Source organism: Neodiprion pinetum, chromosome 2 (genome assembly GCF_021155775.2).
Source record: "Neodiprion pinetum isolate iyNeoPine1 chromosome 2, iyNeoPine1.2, whole genome shotgun sequence".
NCBI lineage: Eukaryota > Metazoa > Arthropoda > Insecta > Hymenoptera > Diprionidae > Neodiprion > Neodiprion pinetum.
Genome location: NC_060233.1, coordinates 38,800,381 through 38,816,812, shown reverse-complemented (window position 1 = coordinate 38,816,812; position 16,432 = coordinate 38,800,381). Strand labels below are relative to the sequence as shown.

Here is a 16,432-nt window from a genome sequence, read left to right as displayed (position 1 = left end):
GTAAGGTCGGTTTACAACCCTCTCGAATATTCGCATCTAGGCCGCAGTCGGGAATATTGTCCGACAGTATCTTATACGACGTCCGTTGAACGTAGATCAGGACGCAGGTTCTGCGTGTCTTCTGCGCTTGTATTTCTAAGGGCGAGAGAATATAACAGTAAAGAAAGAGAGAGAGAGAGAGAGAGCGCCATGCCTAGGGAAGATCCTGCGGACTGAAATAAAAGGAGGATTGAACGTTATCCAATATTTATGACCGCGAACCTGAATAGACAGCGCGCAGAACGACGTTGCGATAAAGATTGTTCCGAGAGAGTCACGGATCCATACCTATGTATGTTGAACTTTCTTTCTTCTTTTTTTTCTATCCAACACGAATAGGAAGCGAGTATCTATGCATGCGGTATTTGCTCCACCTGAACTCCGGACTGACCGTGCTAAGGGTTCTGAAATCTCCCCATAACCATGGAAAAATCCAACCTTTTATTTCGGTCAGCCTCTGCGATCCTCGGTGGTCGACGTGGTTACGCGCATGAATATATCAGTAATATTCGTACCGCAGTCGAAAAAGAGAGAAGAAAAAAAAATACCGCGAGGATTTTCCCCTGACAAATAACTTCTCTTTACCCCACATAGCCGAGGACTTTGACTCTAACGAAGAGCTCTCTATATCCATAAAGCGAACTCCATTATTATCTTTTATATGATATTTACAATCAGATCGATTCGTGTTTGATCATGCACTCAACTAGCGAGTTTCGAACTATAAAACATGGTTAGGAATTTTAAAAACTGGTCGCAATTCGTCCCGAATTTTTCAAGTTTTTGGCCGCTTCGTACGACGAATGAGCAAATTCTATCGAAATATCAGACCTCGCGAGTAATTTGTCGCAGATACGCCTGAAACTACTCGAGCGTCGGATATATCGGGTGACAATTAACAGGGTACTTACTTTTGCGAGTTGTGCAAATTTGCCGAGTGTTGTGAATTCGCGTAGAGTTACACCGGCACTTGTACATCGGTAGATCGTTTGTACGGCAATCTAACGCATTCTCGAAATAGCAGCTGGGAGGGCGCGCTAGGCAACAGTGGATATATTGCTGTGCTTTGTCGCTTCACTCTAAATTCCGCAACAATCCCTTTAGCAAGGGCAGCAGCGGTTCGACCCCTCAGAGCTAAAGGCTGACTTGAGAGTCCTCAGAATCTCAGGAACGGGCTTTACTAATATTCCCTCCCCGAAGTTTGAGGCTGTGTTGTTCAAGCTCTCGTTGTAATAATAGTCAGGGATACAGAGGCGAGCTTTCGCTTAAGGGACGAGCAAATTCCTTCGGGTCCATGACCAATCTTTAACATCCCGACGATTAAACCTTCACGGATTAAACGATTTGTAGATTGGTTGATCGTTATCAATTATTTCTCCGACCACACTTGGCTTTCACAATATAGTATATACGTAGATCCTCAGGTATGAATTCCCGTCGAACCGTACCGAATAAGGATCATCCTTATATTTACACGAATCTGTTCCGTTTGTCAGGTTCAAATGTATATTTTAGAAACAATTTATTTACCATGAGATCGATCATCTTCTTCTTTCTATACATGTCAAGATAAAAGTGGAGTGGCTGTTTTTATTCGAATTCGTGACGAAGCTGTGAAGACAGTCTGGAAGGTTTTTTTTTCTTCAAAAAAAATTGGCGTATATAATTGGATTCGGAAAATGTTAATGTAAAAATGTAATTCCTCGTTGAACTGCAGTATGCTCTGTTTCAATTCCTTTGATAAATCACCTGACAAATTCACAGCGTCAATTCGGAAGAGCAACAAAGCAATTGTAGAGTGAAACTCAACAAACTCCCCAGGATGACGATGCTTATTTCAAATGTTGTCGTAATTTTTGTCGCAGTTACTTGTCAACTGGAAGAAAATGGTGTTACTTGAAGAGGAAAGTTACTGTAGCGGACTCAGTTAACTCTTTAGAAATATGTCCAGAGTTCAGACTTTGAAGTTTGTTTCATCTTCTTACTCAGAGATATTTCTGTTGTAACAAGAGAAACGAAAGGAATAATACTGACTAGCATTTATCGGAAGTATCAGCGAGATCGGTGTTAGGCATTTTTATTTATTGCGAATTGTTCATACGGCGATACAAATGTTTGAGAAAATTTTTCAACTTTTATCGCACAAGACTACAGATTGAATTATACATTTTTTGTTTTACGCTGCAACGCAGAATTTGGCAGAAGCGCTTGTTTCCCGATTATGCTTGACCCCCGCATCCGTGGTTTTCCGATGATGAGGATTTCGGTTTTCCGGACATTCTAAACACGTGGAAGATCACCGTTTGGAATACATTGATTCTCCGTAAGGTGTTTCCGTTTTTAACCATTAGAATTCACTTAAGGATCAGTCGTTATTAAATCGCCCAAGGTTTTTTTTTTTTTATTATTTAACTTACTGGTTTCGACGAGCCCAGACGGCGTTTGGACGACAATCCTGCCGGTCTGAATAACTTAGATTTCACTGGAGTAACAGATTGCTGGAATGTGGATAATTTTTTGTTTGACGTAAGATCCTTCATTTCCGATTCGTCCGGTTTGATGGATTGCTGTTGAATGACAAAAAATTCGGAGTATTCCGTGTGTCAGTAAGCGCTCTTGATTATTCAATTCTGAGATAAGTGGTCGCAAAAAACAGAAGAAAAAAGAAAACTTAAAAGAAAAAAAAGAAGCCAAAGATAGTTTTCGCACTCTGTCATCCTTTATCGTTACGCGAGATCGAGGGAAAAAAATTGCGTGCTGAAGTAAAGGGCGATGGCGTGAAAAGATCCCCTTCGAGAAAACTTGAGATAAATGCATTGTATGTAAAAGAAATTTTACGAATGAATAACGAACGAAATTGACTGCCTATAACGTACAGCTCTGTGAAGCCGCTGGTCAGTGAGAACGTTTTGAATTTGATTTTGGGCGATAACCGCCGACTCTATGTCCATTTTTCTCAGCTGACAGGCAACGCTCTTCGCAAACACGTCAAATTCATCCTGCGTCTTGTCCATCCACGCGTTTAACGATACGCTGCTTTCGATTCCGTTAACGATTTTGGGATCTGATTTTACACTTGGTTCCTTAAAAAAAAAAAATACCAAAGCTGGAACTACGTTTTTTCGAGATTATTTTCGTTCGGTTACAAGAAATAAAAAAAAAACCTTATCGACGGACGGAGATCGCTTGCATCGTTCGTCGAGGTCCGTTTCAGCCCTTGATTGTTGACGATCGGCGTTTTTGTTGCAAATAACTGTTATCGATGGTGATTTTCTGGACTTCTGCGCCTTTTGCTGACAAGTATTACAGCCGGAATTGGGAACAGCCGGTTCTTGGTGATTCTGACAGTGGGCAGATCTGTCTAAACAATACCTTGACTTCGGTTTGCACGAGTTTAAATTCAACGATCGAAAATACTTCGGACTCGAGTGCGGGTGCCGGTGATTTGTCATCGATGAACCGGCCTGCGATGACAAATCGCTGGGAGTAATTTGACCTCTTCCTCCGCAGCCCTCGTACCGCGAAGATTCACGACTCGAGTCGGCGGTGTAATCACTTTGCGGTGGCGTATCGGAGTCCGCGTAATCCGAATCGTCGTCTTCGTCGTCTTCGCGATAGCAGGAATCATCCGACTCCTCGGGACCCTAGAAATGAAATGAATACCGATATGAAATTTTTAGGAAGAACGAATGTACCGTGTATAATACATTTACAGCGATCGTCTTCAACTCGGCAGTTTCGTCAAAGTCCAGATGCTCGTAGAGAAATTTGTGCATGGTGAGAAACCACTTTTGGGGAGGTTCGTATTTTCGGCCCAATTTGTGCGCCTTCAGAATATTGACAAGCTCGTTCACGTAGAGGCGTCTGATTTCCCGTATCTTTATCATAACCTCCGTAAAGGTCACATGGGCCGTATCCATACCTTGATGAATGCTGCTGTATGCCGAGTGACGCATGGAATTATCCATGTACGACGGATTGTCCTTTTTCCAAAGACAGGGAAATCTTTTGTACAGGCAAACTAGCCGGCAGATTTTACTCTCCGACCATTCATCTCTCTCGCAGACATGCACCGGCTGGTTCAACAATTTTCTACCATTACACCAGCTCATCTCATCCTACGATAAGGAGATTTTAAACGTCCCGAGCAACCGCCTATCGGTAAACTTGTTCATCGTTCGAAATTTACATTTTAGCCTTTTCATTTGTAACCTATAACCAAGCCAGTATTGAATACGATATTTCTGTCTAACTACTGTCGGAACTCGGCGCTCTTCGTTCACCTCGGAATCGCGATCATCGACTTGCGACAAGTTCAGACAGTACGTATGAATATCTCGTTACCCGAACAGGCTATACATCAGAAAAAGTTTCTTCGCTTTTCATCCATGCGCATCGTCTCGGCGATGGTTTGTTTCAACTTCAACGCCCGATGTTTTCCCATGTTCTTAAGCGAGGATGCAACTTCCGCCCCAAACTTGTCGAACTCCGCAGACTCTTCGTCCTTCGAATCACTGTCGATAATTCCACGCGTTACGAACTTTCCACTGTTGTACAGTTTCTCAGCTTCCCACAGCTCCTTCTTGGCCTCGTGGATGAACGACTCTCGGCCGGACGAGGACCTGCCGTTAGCTGGTCAAAAGAGACACCGACGAAGATGAAAATCATCCAAATGCACATTTACACTCAACCAACCCGACTTGCCTAGCTCCACCTTGAGGTTGTAGTTCATCACTAAATTTTTCGGAACAGGATTCATCTCCTCTTCCACGTTTTCCTCAAGAGCAGATTCCGATTTACCAAAACTTTCTTGTTCATCGTCGCCGTTCTTTTTCTCTCTTGCAGGTTCTTCTTTCTTCGACGGTGCCTCTGCGTCGTCAGGATCATACTTTTTTATCGGCCTGGTGATCGTCGAGCAGGTGCCGCAGGGTGCCGAGTCTTGAGAATGGTCATCGTGCTTCGGTGCCGTCGAACAGGTTCCACCGCGACAGCCGACGTCGATGGGACAGATCTTGACGGACAAGTCCTCGAGGAGTTCGAGCACATTCTCGTCGAAGACTGTTCCGTCCCCGAGGCAGACGACCTTGGGGGTTTTTCGACAGGGTGTCGAAAGGTCTTCGTCATTTCTCTCTCGCAGGTCTTTGCCGGCGTTCAAGTCTTTGCAGCAATGTGAACGCCCTGATTTCAGTGACTCGGAACTGCTGCTGCCGGTGGTGGTGCTGCTGCTGCTTTTCGGAGATGAGCTGGTCAGCAGCTTGACCGATGGGCATGGCAGCTCCAAATCGAGCATCGACATCATGTCCCAGAGCTCCGTATCTTCGTCTTTGATGTCGCAGCAACCGCTCGTTGACCCTACCCCGGAGTATCCAGACCGCGATATTACCATTTTGATGTTTTTAAAGCACGGTGATTTTCCGCTCGACCTCCTCGGTCCCTTGAATTTTTTTTTGTACGATTTCTCGTCCCCGTTCACGTTCTGTGAGCACGATATTAATTCGTCAATCATTCCGTCATCTAGAATAATCCGTTTGAGAATATCGTCGCCACTGTTTTTTTTTTTATACTCACCTCTGTTCTTCGGTATTTTATCAACACGTCCGATGACGTCATGTTGACGTCCAGCTCGGTGCACTGCTGCGTGTCTTCGGCATTGTCGCGGCAGCTCATGCCTTTGCTGACCGAGGAAGAATTCTTCGCCGACGAGGAAGAAGCGCCGCCAGTTTTTCTCGGAATTTCATACTTCGTGTTCATCCTTGTCGATCTGAGCATCGTCGGCGAACGGAGAAAGTACGCCTTGCTTTTTCTGCCCGGTTTAACAGAGGAGCTACTTTTTCTCTTTCCACCCGACTTGTGCTTCCCCGGGCAAATCGAACCGTCCGAATTCGACTCCGTGACGGAATCCGATTTCTCGCAGCAGTCTCGCTTCTCGCAAACATTCAGCGTTTCTTCCGAAGACGTCGCGTCATCTTCCGATGACTGATCAACGAAAAAGGTTTTTATTGTTTATGGTTTGTTTCCTTCTTTTAATATCCGTTCCCAGATCGAAGGTGAAAATAAAACCGAGTCACAAATACTCACCGAAAATTCAGCGAGCTTTTCATCGGCGTCCAAGTGGCAGTAAAGAAATTCGTTCATGGGTTCAAACCACGTATACCTCGGTCTGTAGATGGATCCGGCTTTGGAGGCGGCCTCGATTTTATGAAGTTCACATACGTAGACGGCGCGAAGATCTTTGAGCTTGCAGAGAACATCGCTGACGGATACGTGAGCAGGCATGGAGAGGGACTGTGGGGAGAGAACGAGGGAAGGAAAATATACATATTTTCCGCAGGATTTGCATAATGAATTCATAGCGTGAAAATGTAAAGGTGTGTGGTGAGAAAGTTGTTGTTATTATTATTATTATTGTTGTTGTTGTTGTTGTTTTTCTTTCTCTGCTGGTCTGTATCTTTTTTTTTCATTTCCTTCTTACCGCGAGAATTTTTTTGTAAGAATTATATCTGCCTCGCAGATTGTCGTGGCACGGATGGCTCCTGTCCCATAGGTTACTGTACTTCGAATAGAGCTGAACGAGCTTGCACAATTTTTCGTCTGTCCAACAGCAGCTCATCGTTTATAAACCTGCCGCAGACACTCGTCCTTCGGTATTTGTAATTTGGTAACATTTTCAGTGCCAATTAATTTCTCCTCTGTCTCTCTCCACATCGGCAATTTTGATAATAACAAGTTGGTTCGACATGACGTTTCTTTCACCTTTGCGTCAAACCATCTTCGGTCAAATCATCGGACAGTTGACGAACGGTATTCCTTCCATCAATCGGTATCGCGGAACAGAGCGACGAAACTGTTCCTATTCGCCTACTTTTTTTTTCCACCCCATTTCTTGCCCCGTTACGGGACCGCGTTTCCAGTCTCCAAAAAATTCAGCTATACTCGACTCACGTAAAGGCCTCAGTATTTTTCTTTCGACTAGCGACGATTTCTCCCTCGAATGCCGAATCACACGCCTCGCTCATTTCTCGAGATATTCACCACTCGACGACGCCATCGGCTAAGCACGCAAAATCTTTCGCTTGCCTTCGAGGTTCACGAACCTTCTCTGGGGATTTGCTCCGTATCTACAGTGGCTGACTTTGCAACGTAGGTCAACTCCTTTGGGGACGTTTGACCGGAGGGTCGGTCGTAAAGTGCGTCGCTGTGACCGCCCCTTAGAGACACTTATTCTCTGCCTTAGAGCCACCCTCGCACACACTGCAGGGAATTAATTGAGGAAAAAACCGAAGAGTTTCCGTCTCAAAATGTCGAATGGCAATGTTTTTTTCTTTTTTTTTACCCTTGCATACGTATTTTTTTACATGACTTAACTGCAGGACTCTTACAGAGATTTGAAAATTGGTTGGATTTCCAGACGCATGACGTCATATGTTCCTGTGAATTGTTTCTAACAAATTTCAAAATTAAATTCTACCCCCTCGACCTGCGCTGGGAACAATCTTACGTAACTTTTCTTCACTTCTTGTTACAGGTATATTAGCAGCCTTCTCCGACATGCAGACGGTGTTTCTAGCCTGCATATGCACGTTACTCCCGCTGATAGTGGCACTAGGAATTGCATTTGGAGTCAGGTAAGATCTTACAAGACTTTGCACTTTAATATGAAATCTTAAACACTGTACCAACGGTTCGGCACGCACCTTGTGTTAAATTTTCACCTTTCGGTAACAGGGTAGAAGGCAGAATTTTCTGTTATAACCATCAGACGCCAAGATCCTGCCCACGAAAAACTTCATCACGCTTTAAAGTCGCTTAGAAATTACCATTATAGGAAAAATCTTTTCATCGTATCCACCGCGTTCGTAATCATGAATTTCGTATCTGTTCCATTGCTTGAAATGATCCTTTGTGATTCTTTAATTCAAAACTACGCACTCAGGGTTCAATCGGCAAAAATTCAGGTTTTAATAGATACCGATAAAAAAGCGGGTATTTACTTCGGGAAAGAAATAAAGGAGATAAACTTTGATGGATGCTCGTTACGCTTTTGTCATAAAGATTTTAGAGAGGTGTAAAACTAGTGTGAAGAATGCTGGGGAGATAGGTTGAATATCCAGCTGATCGCGGTTTCGCGGAAGCGTGATATTTCCTCATCTCTGGTTCATCGATTTTTATTCCGAGCCTCGCAGCTGGGGGTGTAATTAATTCATCATCCTGTACATTCTACGATATATTTTCGTTATAACGCGCGAAATCGCCCAAGGGAAAAAAGGCGGGAGTGAAAATGGAAAGATGTATGGAGTATTGTCAGCTGCTGACTTATCCCTCGCCTTTCTTCTCAGCCGTATATTACGTAATACGTATAAGCTGCAGGTACCGAAATCGAAATATTAATGCCACTCGAAGATGGAGACGGAGCGATACCCGCCGGCTACGATTGACATTGATAAATGTTGCAATTCAATGGGCAAAGCGCTCTCGAGGCTCGTCGCGAGTTCGTCCACAGCAGCCTTTAGTCTTCGGCTTCTCGAGTTTCTCGAGTTTCTCGAGATACCGGAAACTCCTTCATCTTGAAGCACCTACTTCTCTCCTCCTCGGTAACACCTCGATCGCTCATCCAAAGATACCCCCCGTGATCGATTACATTCCTCCCCTTACCGCCTATCGTGTCATTCTATATCCATACACGTTTAATAGTTTCGACGATAGCGAAACGCGTCAGGAAACGAAGGATCATTTGATCCTGCAGTTAGCGAAAACAGTTAGGTGGAAATTTTCGTGATGTTAACGATTTGAAGGAAAATTCAAGTCAATTTATACGAGACGTGGTTTTTGGGTTCATTCTTAAGACAAATTATTAATAAAACATTGCGATTACAAAACGCGAAGAAATTCGAATTAGAACTTGACGTATAATCCATGTAACTGAACCACACTTTCAACCCTCTTTTTACTCCCCGTTTTCTGTGTTGTGTAATACAAGCGTTGAGAAAGTTTTCCCGGTTGTTCAAACGGTAATCGCAGTTATATTCAGGGTAGCTTTTTACCTTCCAACCCTATCCTTGGGTGTGACAAAACAAGAGTATACTCGCGGTTATCTTAGAGAATGAATTTGCGTTGCGCGAGCTGTACGAAGACTCCTCCGTGAGCTTTTCCCACTCTGAATTTTACATGATTTTCACGGTAATTAAAGCAGCCTTGTTGCCGTTAAGTAACTGCTCCGGCGCTCCGGCACTTTGTTATCGTTAGCCAACCCCAAAACCTGGTTAACTTTTATACGAATTAACTACTTTCCCTACTTGCTCGGGCGCAACGTCATTAACGGCATTAAAAGAGCCAGCGGCAATATAGCCGGGCTACTTTATTCCCGTTGATGGCCAAATATTCTACCAGGCAGAAAAACGAGCACAACAACAACAACAACAACGGCGACGCAAACCTCTAATTCTGCAAATTTTTTTCAATCAGCTGATTAACCCTGCGTCTCTCTTTCTCTCTCTCTCTCTCTCTCTCTCAGCATGCAAGTCCCCTTCAACGATTATCCTCCACGTGTTTCAAATACTTTCAGGCACGTTTGGAGGAAGTATCGCAACAGACGCCACTGTGCAGGCGGCCTACCCTGGTATAGCGGAGTTTGCTCGAGGGAAGACACCGTCGAGTCCTTGCATCACCGACCCCACTCAGGAAGCACCATTATCCAGCCTGCCACCAGAGTTCTGTCGGCCCAAGACGTGAGTTTCTGCCCAACTACGTTGTTATTAATTATAAGGAAACTGAGATGCGACGTCGTAGATTCACCTCGAAACCGGAGTCGAGCATCTGGATCTCTCATATTGGAACGTCGGTCCAGCGTTCTTTCGAGTAAGCTCTGCTGTGATAAGGAAAGCTCGAAGTCATCCGATCATATCAGACAATTTCGAAGCTCCGCAGATTCTCGAACTCTTCGAAATTCCACAGGCAACATCCCGCGTTTCTGTATTCTGGTCAGATAAGGCTGAATAAATCGATGCAAACGAGTGTTGAATATGATTCCGGAGTTTGAAAATCCCGTTGACGGTGGTCGAAGTTACAGATAAAGAAGGTGCAAAAGTTGCAGGACGCCTCGCCCTGGCGAACGGGTGATGGGGGGGGGGGGGGCATATAAAGGAGTCTTGAAAATCCGTGGAATATTTTACTACGGCGAAATACACAGCGCGGTAGGGGGTAAAGTGGCAAGTTCGTTGGGTAGTTTTATAAATCCGTTGCAGGTAGTTTGACGCCCACGATAAAAGTTACCATTTCGATCGATTTCTACTTTTACTCCCCCGATATCCGAGTTCCGATAACCAGCGGAGCTTCTCCCAATCCTCGCGTCGCCTGCCAGGCGCTACATCGTTTCTCCATTACGACGGTGCTCGGGACTTGAGGCTGCTCTGCTTAATCCGATGAAAAACAATGGCAAAAAGAAGGACAACGGTGGTGGGGAATGAAGAAAATAAAAAGAAACGCGAACGAGAATAAAATACAAAAGGTTGCGAGCGAATCGGAACGAGGATTAAAACCGTGAGGTGAAAAAGCGAGACAGGGAGCAAGAAAAAAGATTGGAATAATGAAAATAAATAAAGGAAAATAAACATTAAAAAATTGGGGGAAACCTGTCCAACGTGAAACTCTGGCGCGCGATAAACGCCGATGTTGTACATTTAGGTATAGGGTATTACGCTTTACGTTTTTACCCCGAGGCAAGGTCGTGCTATAACCGAATTCGCCCCGAACTCGTCCAGTAATAACCTTCAACGTAGAGGGGAAAGGAAAACGAAACAGCTAACGAAGCAGACTTAATTTTCTTTCCAATTCCACGAATCTCGCAAGTCAACTTAATCTACGTACCTTGACCTGCTTTTAAGAAAACTGCTTGACTACGTCCTGCTCTTGGAGTCGTATAAGTAATCTTTAATTAAACATGTACCTACATTTGCGGTTTAATATAAACTAATACCTCGACATTTGGATGGGGTCGCTTCAGCACCTTGCGGTGTTCGTGGTGAGTTCAATATAGCCTGATCTTACCTTGTGGAAAGCTCTTGATTTGCGGAAGCGCTGTTAAGCTCGGAAATCCGCTTTCGGTACGTAACTCTCGATGGAAATTCAAATGAGCGCCATTTGCTTCCGGATCTCTGCAAGTCCGGTGCCGTACGCTAGGCATTTACTCTTGCATTGGTGGATTAACGGTTGCCGACGCACAGGCGGGAGTTGAAATATTTTTGCTTTAGGAGGGAATGAAATCCTGGATAAAGAGCTAATTTGAAAAAAAAAAAAAAAAATAACGGTATTAATTGAAATTATCTCTTTTTTTCTTTGTGGATAATTGTTGTTTCGTTATTACGTATTTTTTTATCATACCATCGACGGTTAAAATTTTGCGGTAATTCTCGTGTAACTATAATAGAATGTGCGCACGCTTGAATCAGAATTAAAAATCCCCGTTAATAACCCAACTAAACTAAATTGATGGGTCCTTTTGCTCCTTGGTTGATGGAACTACAGTAGAATCAACCTCCGGTGCAACCAACATACCTGTACTTACGAGTAAACAAAAAGTGGAAAATGTTGTCGCAGGGTGGAGGAGAGTAATTAGAAGCAAACTACGTACACGCGGGTAATTAGAAGTTAAAGCTGTTCAGTGGGGGGGAATAGAATTGAAATAGCGTAGAAGGGAATAGTAGTAAAAAGAGTGTAAAAAATGAACGCTTAAACGTAATTCAATGTTGCATTACGAGGAAAATCTGCTAATTAATATTTGGTTAAAGCGGCTGAATTCGCCGTAATTTTTCGTTACGTCAAGAACTTCCTCCGATCGGATACGGATCTATATTTCACAACTAGACGCGTATCTTTTTCGATAAAGAGAATCCAAATTCAAAAGCTGCAGATCGTTACCCGCATAAACGTCTGTCCGTAATCAATCACCCCGATCGGTTATACGAAGCGGGAAGTTTTTTAAAGAGAGACGATCCGCTCCACCGTATACCACAAGTACATATTCTCGTGGGTTTTACTGCTTTTGCGAGGCTTCGGTCGAGCGAATCATGTCGATTTCACAGCAGACAGCCACCCGTCTTTGGCGGTAAAAAATGACGAATAGGTATCGGCGTGACGGAAAATAGTAGGTATCGGTTCATATTTTCCTCTCGATCAATTTTCGAAGTATAAAATTATCTTCGGCTGTGATCCTTTATAGGTATAAAGTAAGGCGAGAGGTTCGTTTCAACATGCAGAATTCCGGGGTAGTAATAAATTTGACATAAGCTTAAAGGTATGGCGGAGGACTCAGCAGGGAATTTTACGCCTCTCTGGATATCGACGCGACTCATTTTTTTTTCCTGCCCTATCTGCGTCTTTCCATTTTTCGCGACGGAGCTTACAAACGAATATGTACGATGTACACTTTACCCTATTTTCTTTCCCCTTCTTCCACACCGACCTTTTCGAATTCACTCGCTCCTCTGTGTCATCCGGTAAATTCCAGTGTAGTAGGCGGACGGACTGCTTCTCGGGAAGCGAAGAAATTTTATTTCGCTTTTGAGTATAGACTCCTATATTCCGCCTACCAATACGCTGTGCGATTGGCTTTTCAAATAGTAATATCAACCTTCGGTGTATAAAATATATATTCCGCCAGGCGAACCTTTATGCTCTCCTCTAAAACCTTTCACCCTGGCCGATATAACGCCACTCGGCTCAAAAGAGACGCTCACTGAAACTCGCAGCAGCGTTCCAGGCTGCAGACTTTGATCATCGAGGGAAAAATGTAAAAATAATTACCAAACACACATCTCGTTCAATTTTTGTAATAACCGAAAAATCTGTAAGAATGAAAGTAAAATAGTATCTCGGCGAACGAATCGATCTCGACAACCGTTCTGTTTCCAAAAATTCTAACAACCTAATGGAGCAAAGTGCATCTGCGTGCGTGCCATGCGTGCGTGCGTGCGTGCCACGATAGCATCGGACTGCAACTCATTACTTTTGGCCACACGCTACACTGCACAACGTAAACTGCAGTACCGCGGTGAAAGACAATTGCATCGTTTCCCTTCGTTCGCGGTGGCAGAAAACCACGTGTCCGCGAAACGAGCATGCCAAATATGTTTTTGGCTCATGTGCGGGTACTGCTGTTGTCTCTACTGATTAAGTAATTACTCCTCGCACACAGGCATGCTCGAATATCCGCACAGCGGTGTGTTAACGTTCTAAAATCATGTTGCTTTTGCTGTTTTTTCTTCAACTGTAGACGTATTTTAATTTTATCTTACTGAATTTAAAAATTATCCTTCGCAGACGCCGAAATTCATTTATCGTTATTTTCATTCGGAACGTCGAACTTCGCTGCTGCAGAAAAATAATTTGCATTCGACGTAAATGGATGGCGAACACAAGGCTCCATATATTTTAAATAATTCTCAACTTTCGCTACTATTTATGTACCTCGCAATGGTTATACTTTCTTCATCGTTTGCGTTTCCTTTATAATTATATGCGCCATATGTCGATACTACGTATGATTGCTTCGGGCGTCGAATTTAAGGTTTCCTACAGCTGGACAATCGAGATCTTGCCTCGACTTCCTCCCTTGTTTTATTTTGTCACACAAATTGGATACTTGAGGACAATATTCAACGATAAACGACATCGTGTAACTTCTTCAGATCAAGGGAGTTGTCAGTAACGGGTTAAAGATAATTATAAGAATATACGTATAAAGTGTCCAAAAACTGGATGTATCGAATTAGAATAACGTAGAAATTATTTTTTTATGTGAGCCCGAATCATGAGTAAGATTTGAACTCTGCGATAAAAAAATAGTTACATACGTTTGGTAATTCCTGGAAATCGAATCGTCGAACCTGAGCCTTATAATTATATTTGCACGTGACATTAACAATAACAGCGGACTAGATCTGAGAAATATTTTGCAATTTGAAATCTAAAATTTCCTACCGTTTCAGATTTTGACTAACGTGTTCGTTTTAGGCGAGCTTTCTTACCGTTACAATCTTGCTATAAAACAAAAATTGCTGGTACTTGTTCATTTCTGAAGTTTAATCAATCATTACCAAAACTTAGTGTCACTAGGAAAGTTTAAAAATTGGCCTATTCATTTGATTTCTGTGTTCAGATGTTAATATAGAAATAAAAATGCATGACGTTAGAAGAATAAATGCTGTTTAATTCAAGCGGCAACTGCGATGAATTTGCCCGCATGTCACCGCGTACCAGAGGAAGTCAGTAACCGAGCGTGAAAATACCATACGGTTGTTTTGTCGTCGGTAGCTGCCTAATTTTAATTTAACGTGTATCTTAATAGCCGTTGGTTAGTTCACGTGCGTAGTTTGTGTCATGTCTATAATATTTACAACGGACTTAAAATTTCCAAGAAAACACTTTTACGGCCGGTTACTTTTTTATTATTAGAATACCGAAGTGACGAGTGCAATGCGACGCACGATGCAAGTTTCGCGGTTTTGCATATCGCAACCTCCGTCACTCGACCGCGCCAGCGATTATTCAAAATATCAATTCATTACTTATTCGCACTGCACGCTCGAATTACACGTTCCTGCTTTTTTCTTGTGGATAAATTTCAATAAATTGGTCAATTTTGCACGGCCAGATTTATTCTTGAAATGAAAATTCCAGCAAGATTTTGCAAATTTAAACCTTGGCGCAGCTCACGTATAAGTGTAGTTTGTAAATACACCAAGTAGATATATTTTGACATTGGCAAGGAGTCTGCAAATTTAATATCAACCATTGATCACTTTTCCCGACTTGTACACTCGCCGGCACTTGATTGGCCCATTGCTTCTGAGCGATGCGTTTTGTTTGCTTTGGTTTTCTCGTCTTTTTTTTTTGACGGGATCAATTCTCTACAAGCTGTTAATTTGAGGTCACGCGCTGGCTTATCGTAGGTAATCGGGTCAGGCTGCCGGGTTCTAAGGACAGGATTAACTGTATAAACCTGCCGGTTTCGATCTTGTCTCCCGTGCTTTGAGGGTGCTATTTAATGTCGAAGAAGGAAAAATCGCGAAAAAGAATCAGTGCTGCTGACGCAAAATGAAGTTCGAGATTTGCTCCTTGATCGCCGTTCAAATGAAAAAAGAAACAGCTTAATATTCGATTGATGGGAACAGAAAAAGTAAATTGAGCTGATTCAATCAACAAGAAATGATGAAGACACATTTTTTACTTTTTTTCCTCACGGTAAGCTTTCGCCCACTATTGATTTCATTTCGTACGTACCAAAGTCTTCGAAGAAAAGAAGTCGCGGGGTCGCAAAATACGAGCAGCCTGAAAATGGTTGACAGCTTTTATATATTTCAGAATTTTAATGCAGCTGAGTACGCGAGGCTAAGAGAGTAAAAAATGTGACCTCTGGATAAATTTTTAAAGTACATTTCTAGGTGTGAATTTTTTGAAGTATTATATGTCTCTGAAGCATAAGAGTGACAAAGAATCCATATACGTCAATCTAATTTCTGGAAATTATACAAACAGCATACTTGGAGGCAGTTTGATGGAAAATATAATCTTGAATGGTATGTAATGAGGTCTCATTCAACGGTTACAATTAGCCCATCGCTATAAAATCGGCGAGTTTAATACCAAGGGTAATTGGTAATTAAAACGCGTCGAGTAATCCCGCCGGAATATATCCGCGATCCTCGATATCCGCGTACGAGACTCACGTTCAGCGTGTGCGGATCCCCCGGGAATATACGCCGGTACAAATCTAATTTCATGGAAATTCCACCCTTGGAGTGGTACAAAGAGCGTGTTTATCGATCTTCGGAATCGAAACCCCGTCCCGGCAGTCGTATCTCTTTCTCTTGGAATTCAGTGGCAATCTTATCCGAATCATGAAGCGAACCCCCCCCCCTTCAACCCGTCCCACGCCGTTCTGCTCATCTCCGTTACCCGTGACGGAGATTTAGGGTCAGGAACAAAGTAGCGAAAAAATGGGGGGAGGGGCGGACAGCCGTGGAGAACGCGGCGAAAGCGGAACAGCATCGAGCTGTGTTAAGCTCGCGATTATGGTAACCGGAAACCAGAGCAAAGGGATGGGGAGGGGGGAGGGTTGAGGGCCTGCGGGATGTATGATGTACGTTTGCAGGTGGATTCGCGAGTGCGTGAGGAGGGACTCTTTCGCATGGAGGAAAGTACCTGACCCTTACCGAGGCGAGGCGAAGGGCGGAAAAAACAACCCGGGGAAAACCGTCAAAGAGATAAATTACTATCTGAGACCTAGATGCGGCGTCCTCTCCTTCCCCCGTCCCTTGTTTGATCACATACTGAATTTGTTGCAAGGGCACGATAACCAAGATCCGAGAAATGGCTTCGCTTTTGTTATTGTTTGTTC

General features: G+C 43.3%; 2 protein-coding genes across 5 annotated transcripts in view; one reads left to right on the top strand and one right to left on the bottom strand.

The window, feature by feature from the left end:
* LOC124213268 (uncharacterized) overlaps nucleotides 1-16,432 on the top strand; it is a 108,036-nt gene that overhangs the window by 29,230 nt on the left and 62,374 nt on the right. For 2 of the 4 annotated variants that reach the window (XM_046614407.2, XM_046614406.2), the window contains exons 3-4: nucleotides 7,565-7,664; nucleotides 9,602-9,764. In XM_046614407.2, coding sequence (XP_046470363.1) covers nucleotides 7,565-7,664; nucleotides 9,602-9,764 — 263 coding nt within the window. Of the gene's footprint in view, nucleotides 1-5,892; nucleotides 6,032-6,237; nucleotides 6,408-7,564; nucleotides 7,665-9,601; nucleotides 9,765-16,432 lie in introns of those variants that run through there. The other 2 variants (XM_046614409.2, XM_046614408.2) reach the window with 2 other exon arrangements.
* Nucleotides 2,200-4,151, bottom strand: LOC138190482 (uncharacterized). Its single transcript, XM_069133753.1, has 5 exons — nucleotides 3,753-4,151; nucleotides 3,204-3,683; nucleotides 2,916-3,122; nucleotides 2,457-2,606; nucleotides 2,200-2,319 (listed from the first exon to the last, which is right to left on the bottom strand). The coding sequence occupies exons 1-5, from the start codon at nucleotides 4,149-4,151 to the stop codon at nucleotides 2,200-2,202; spliced, it is 1,356 nt and encodes a 451-aa protein (XP_068989854.1).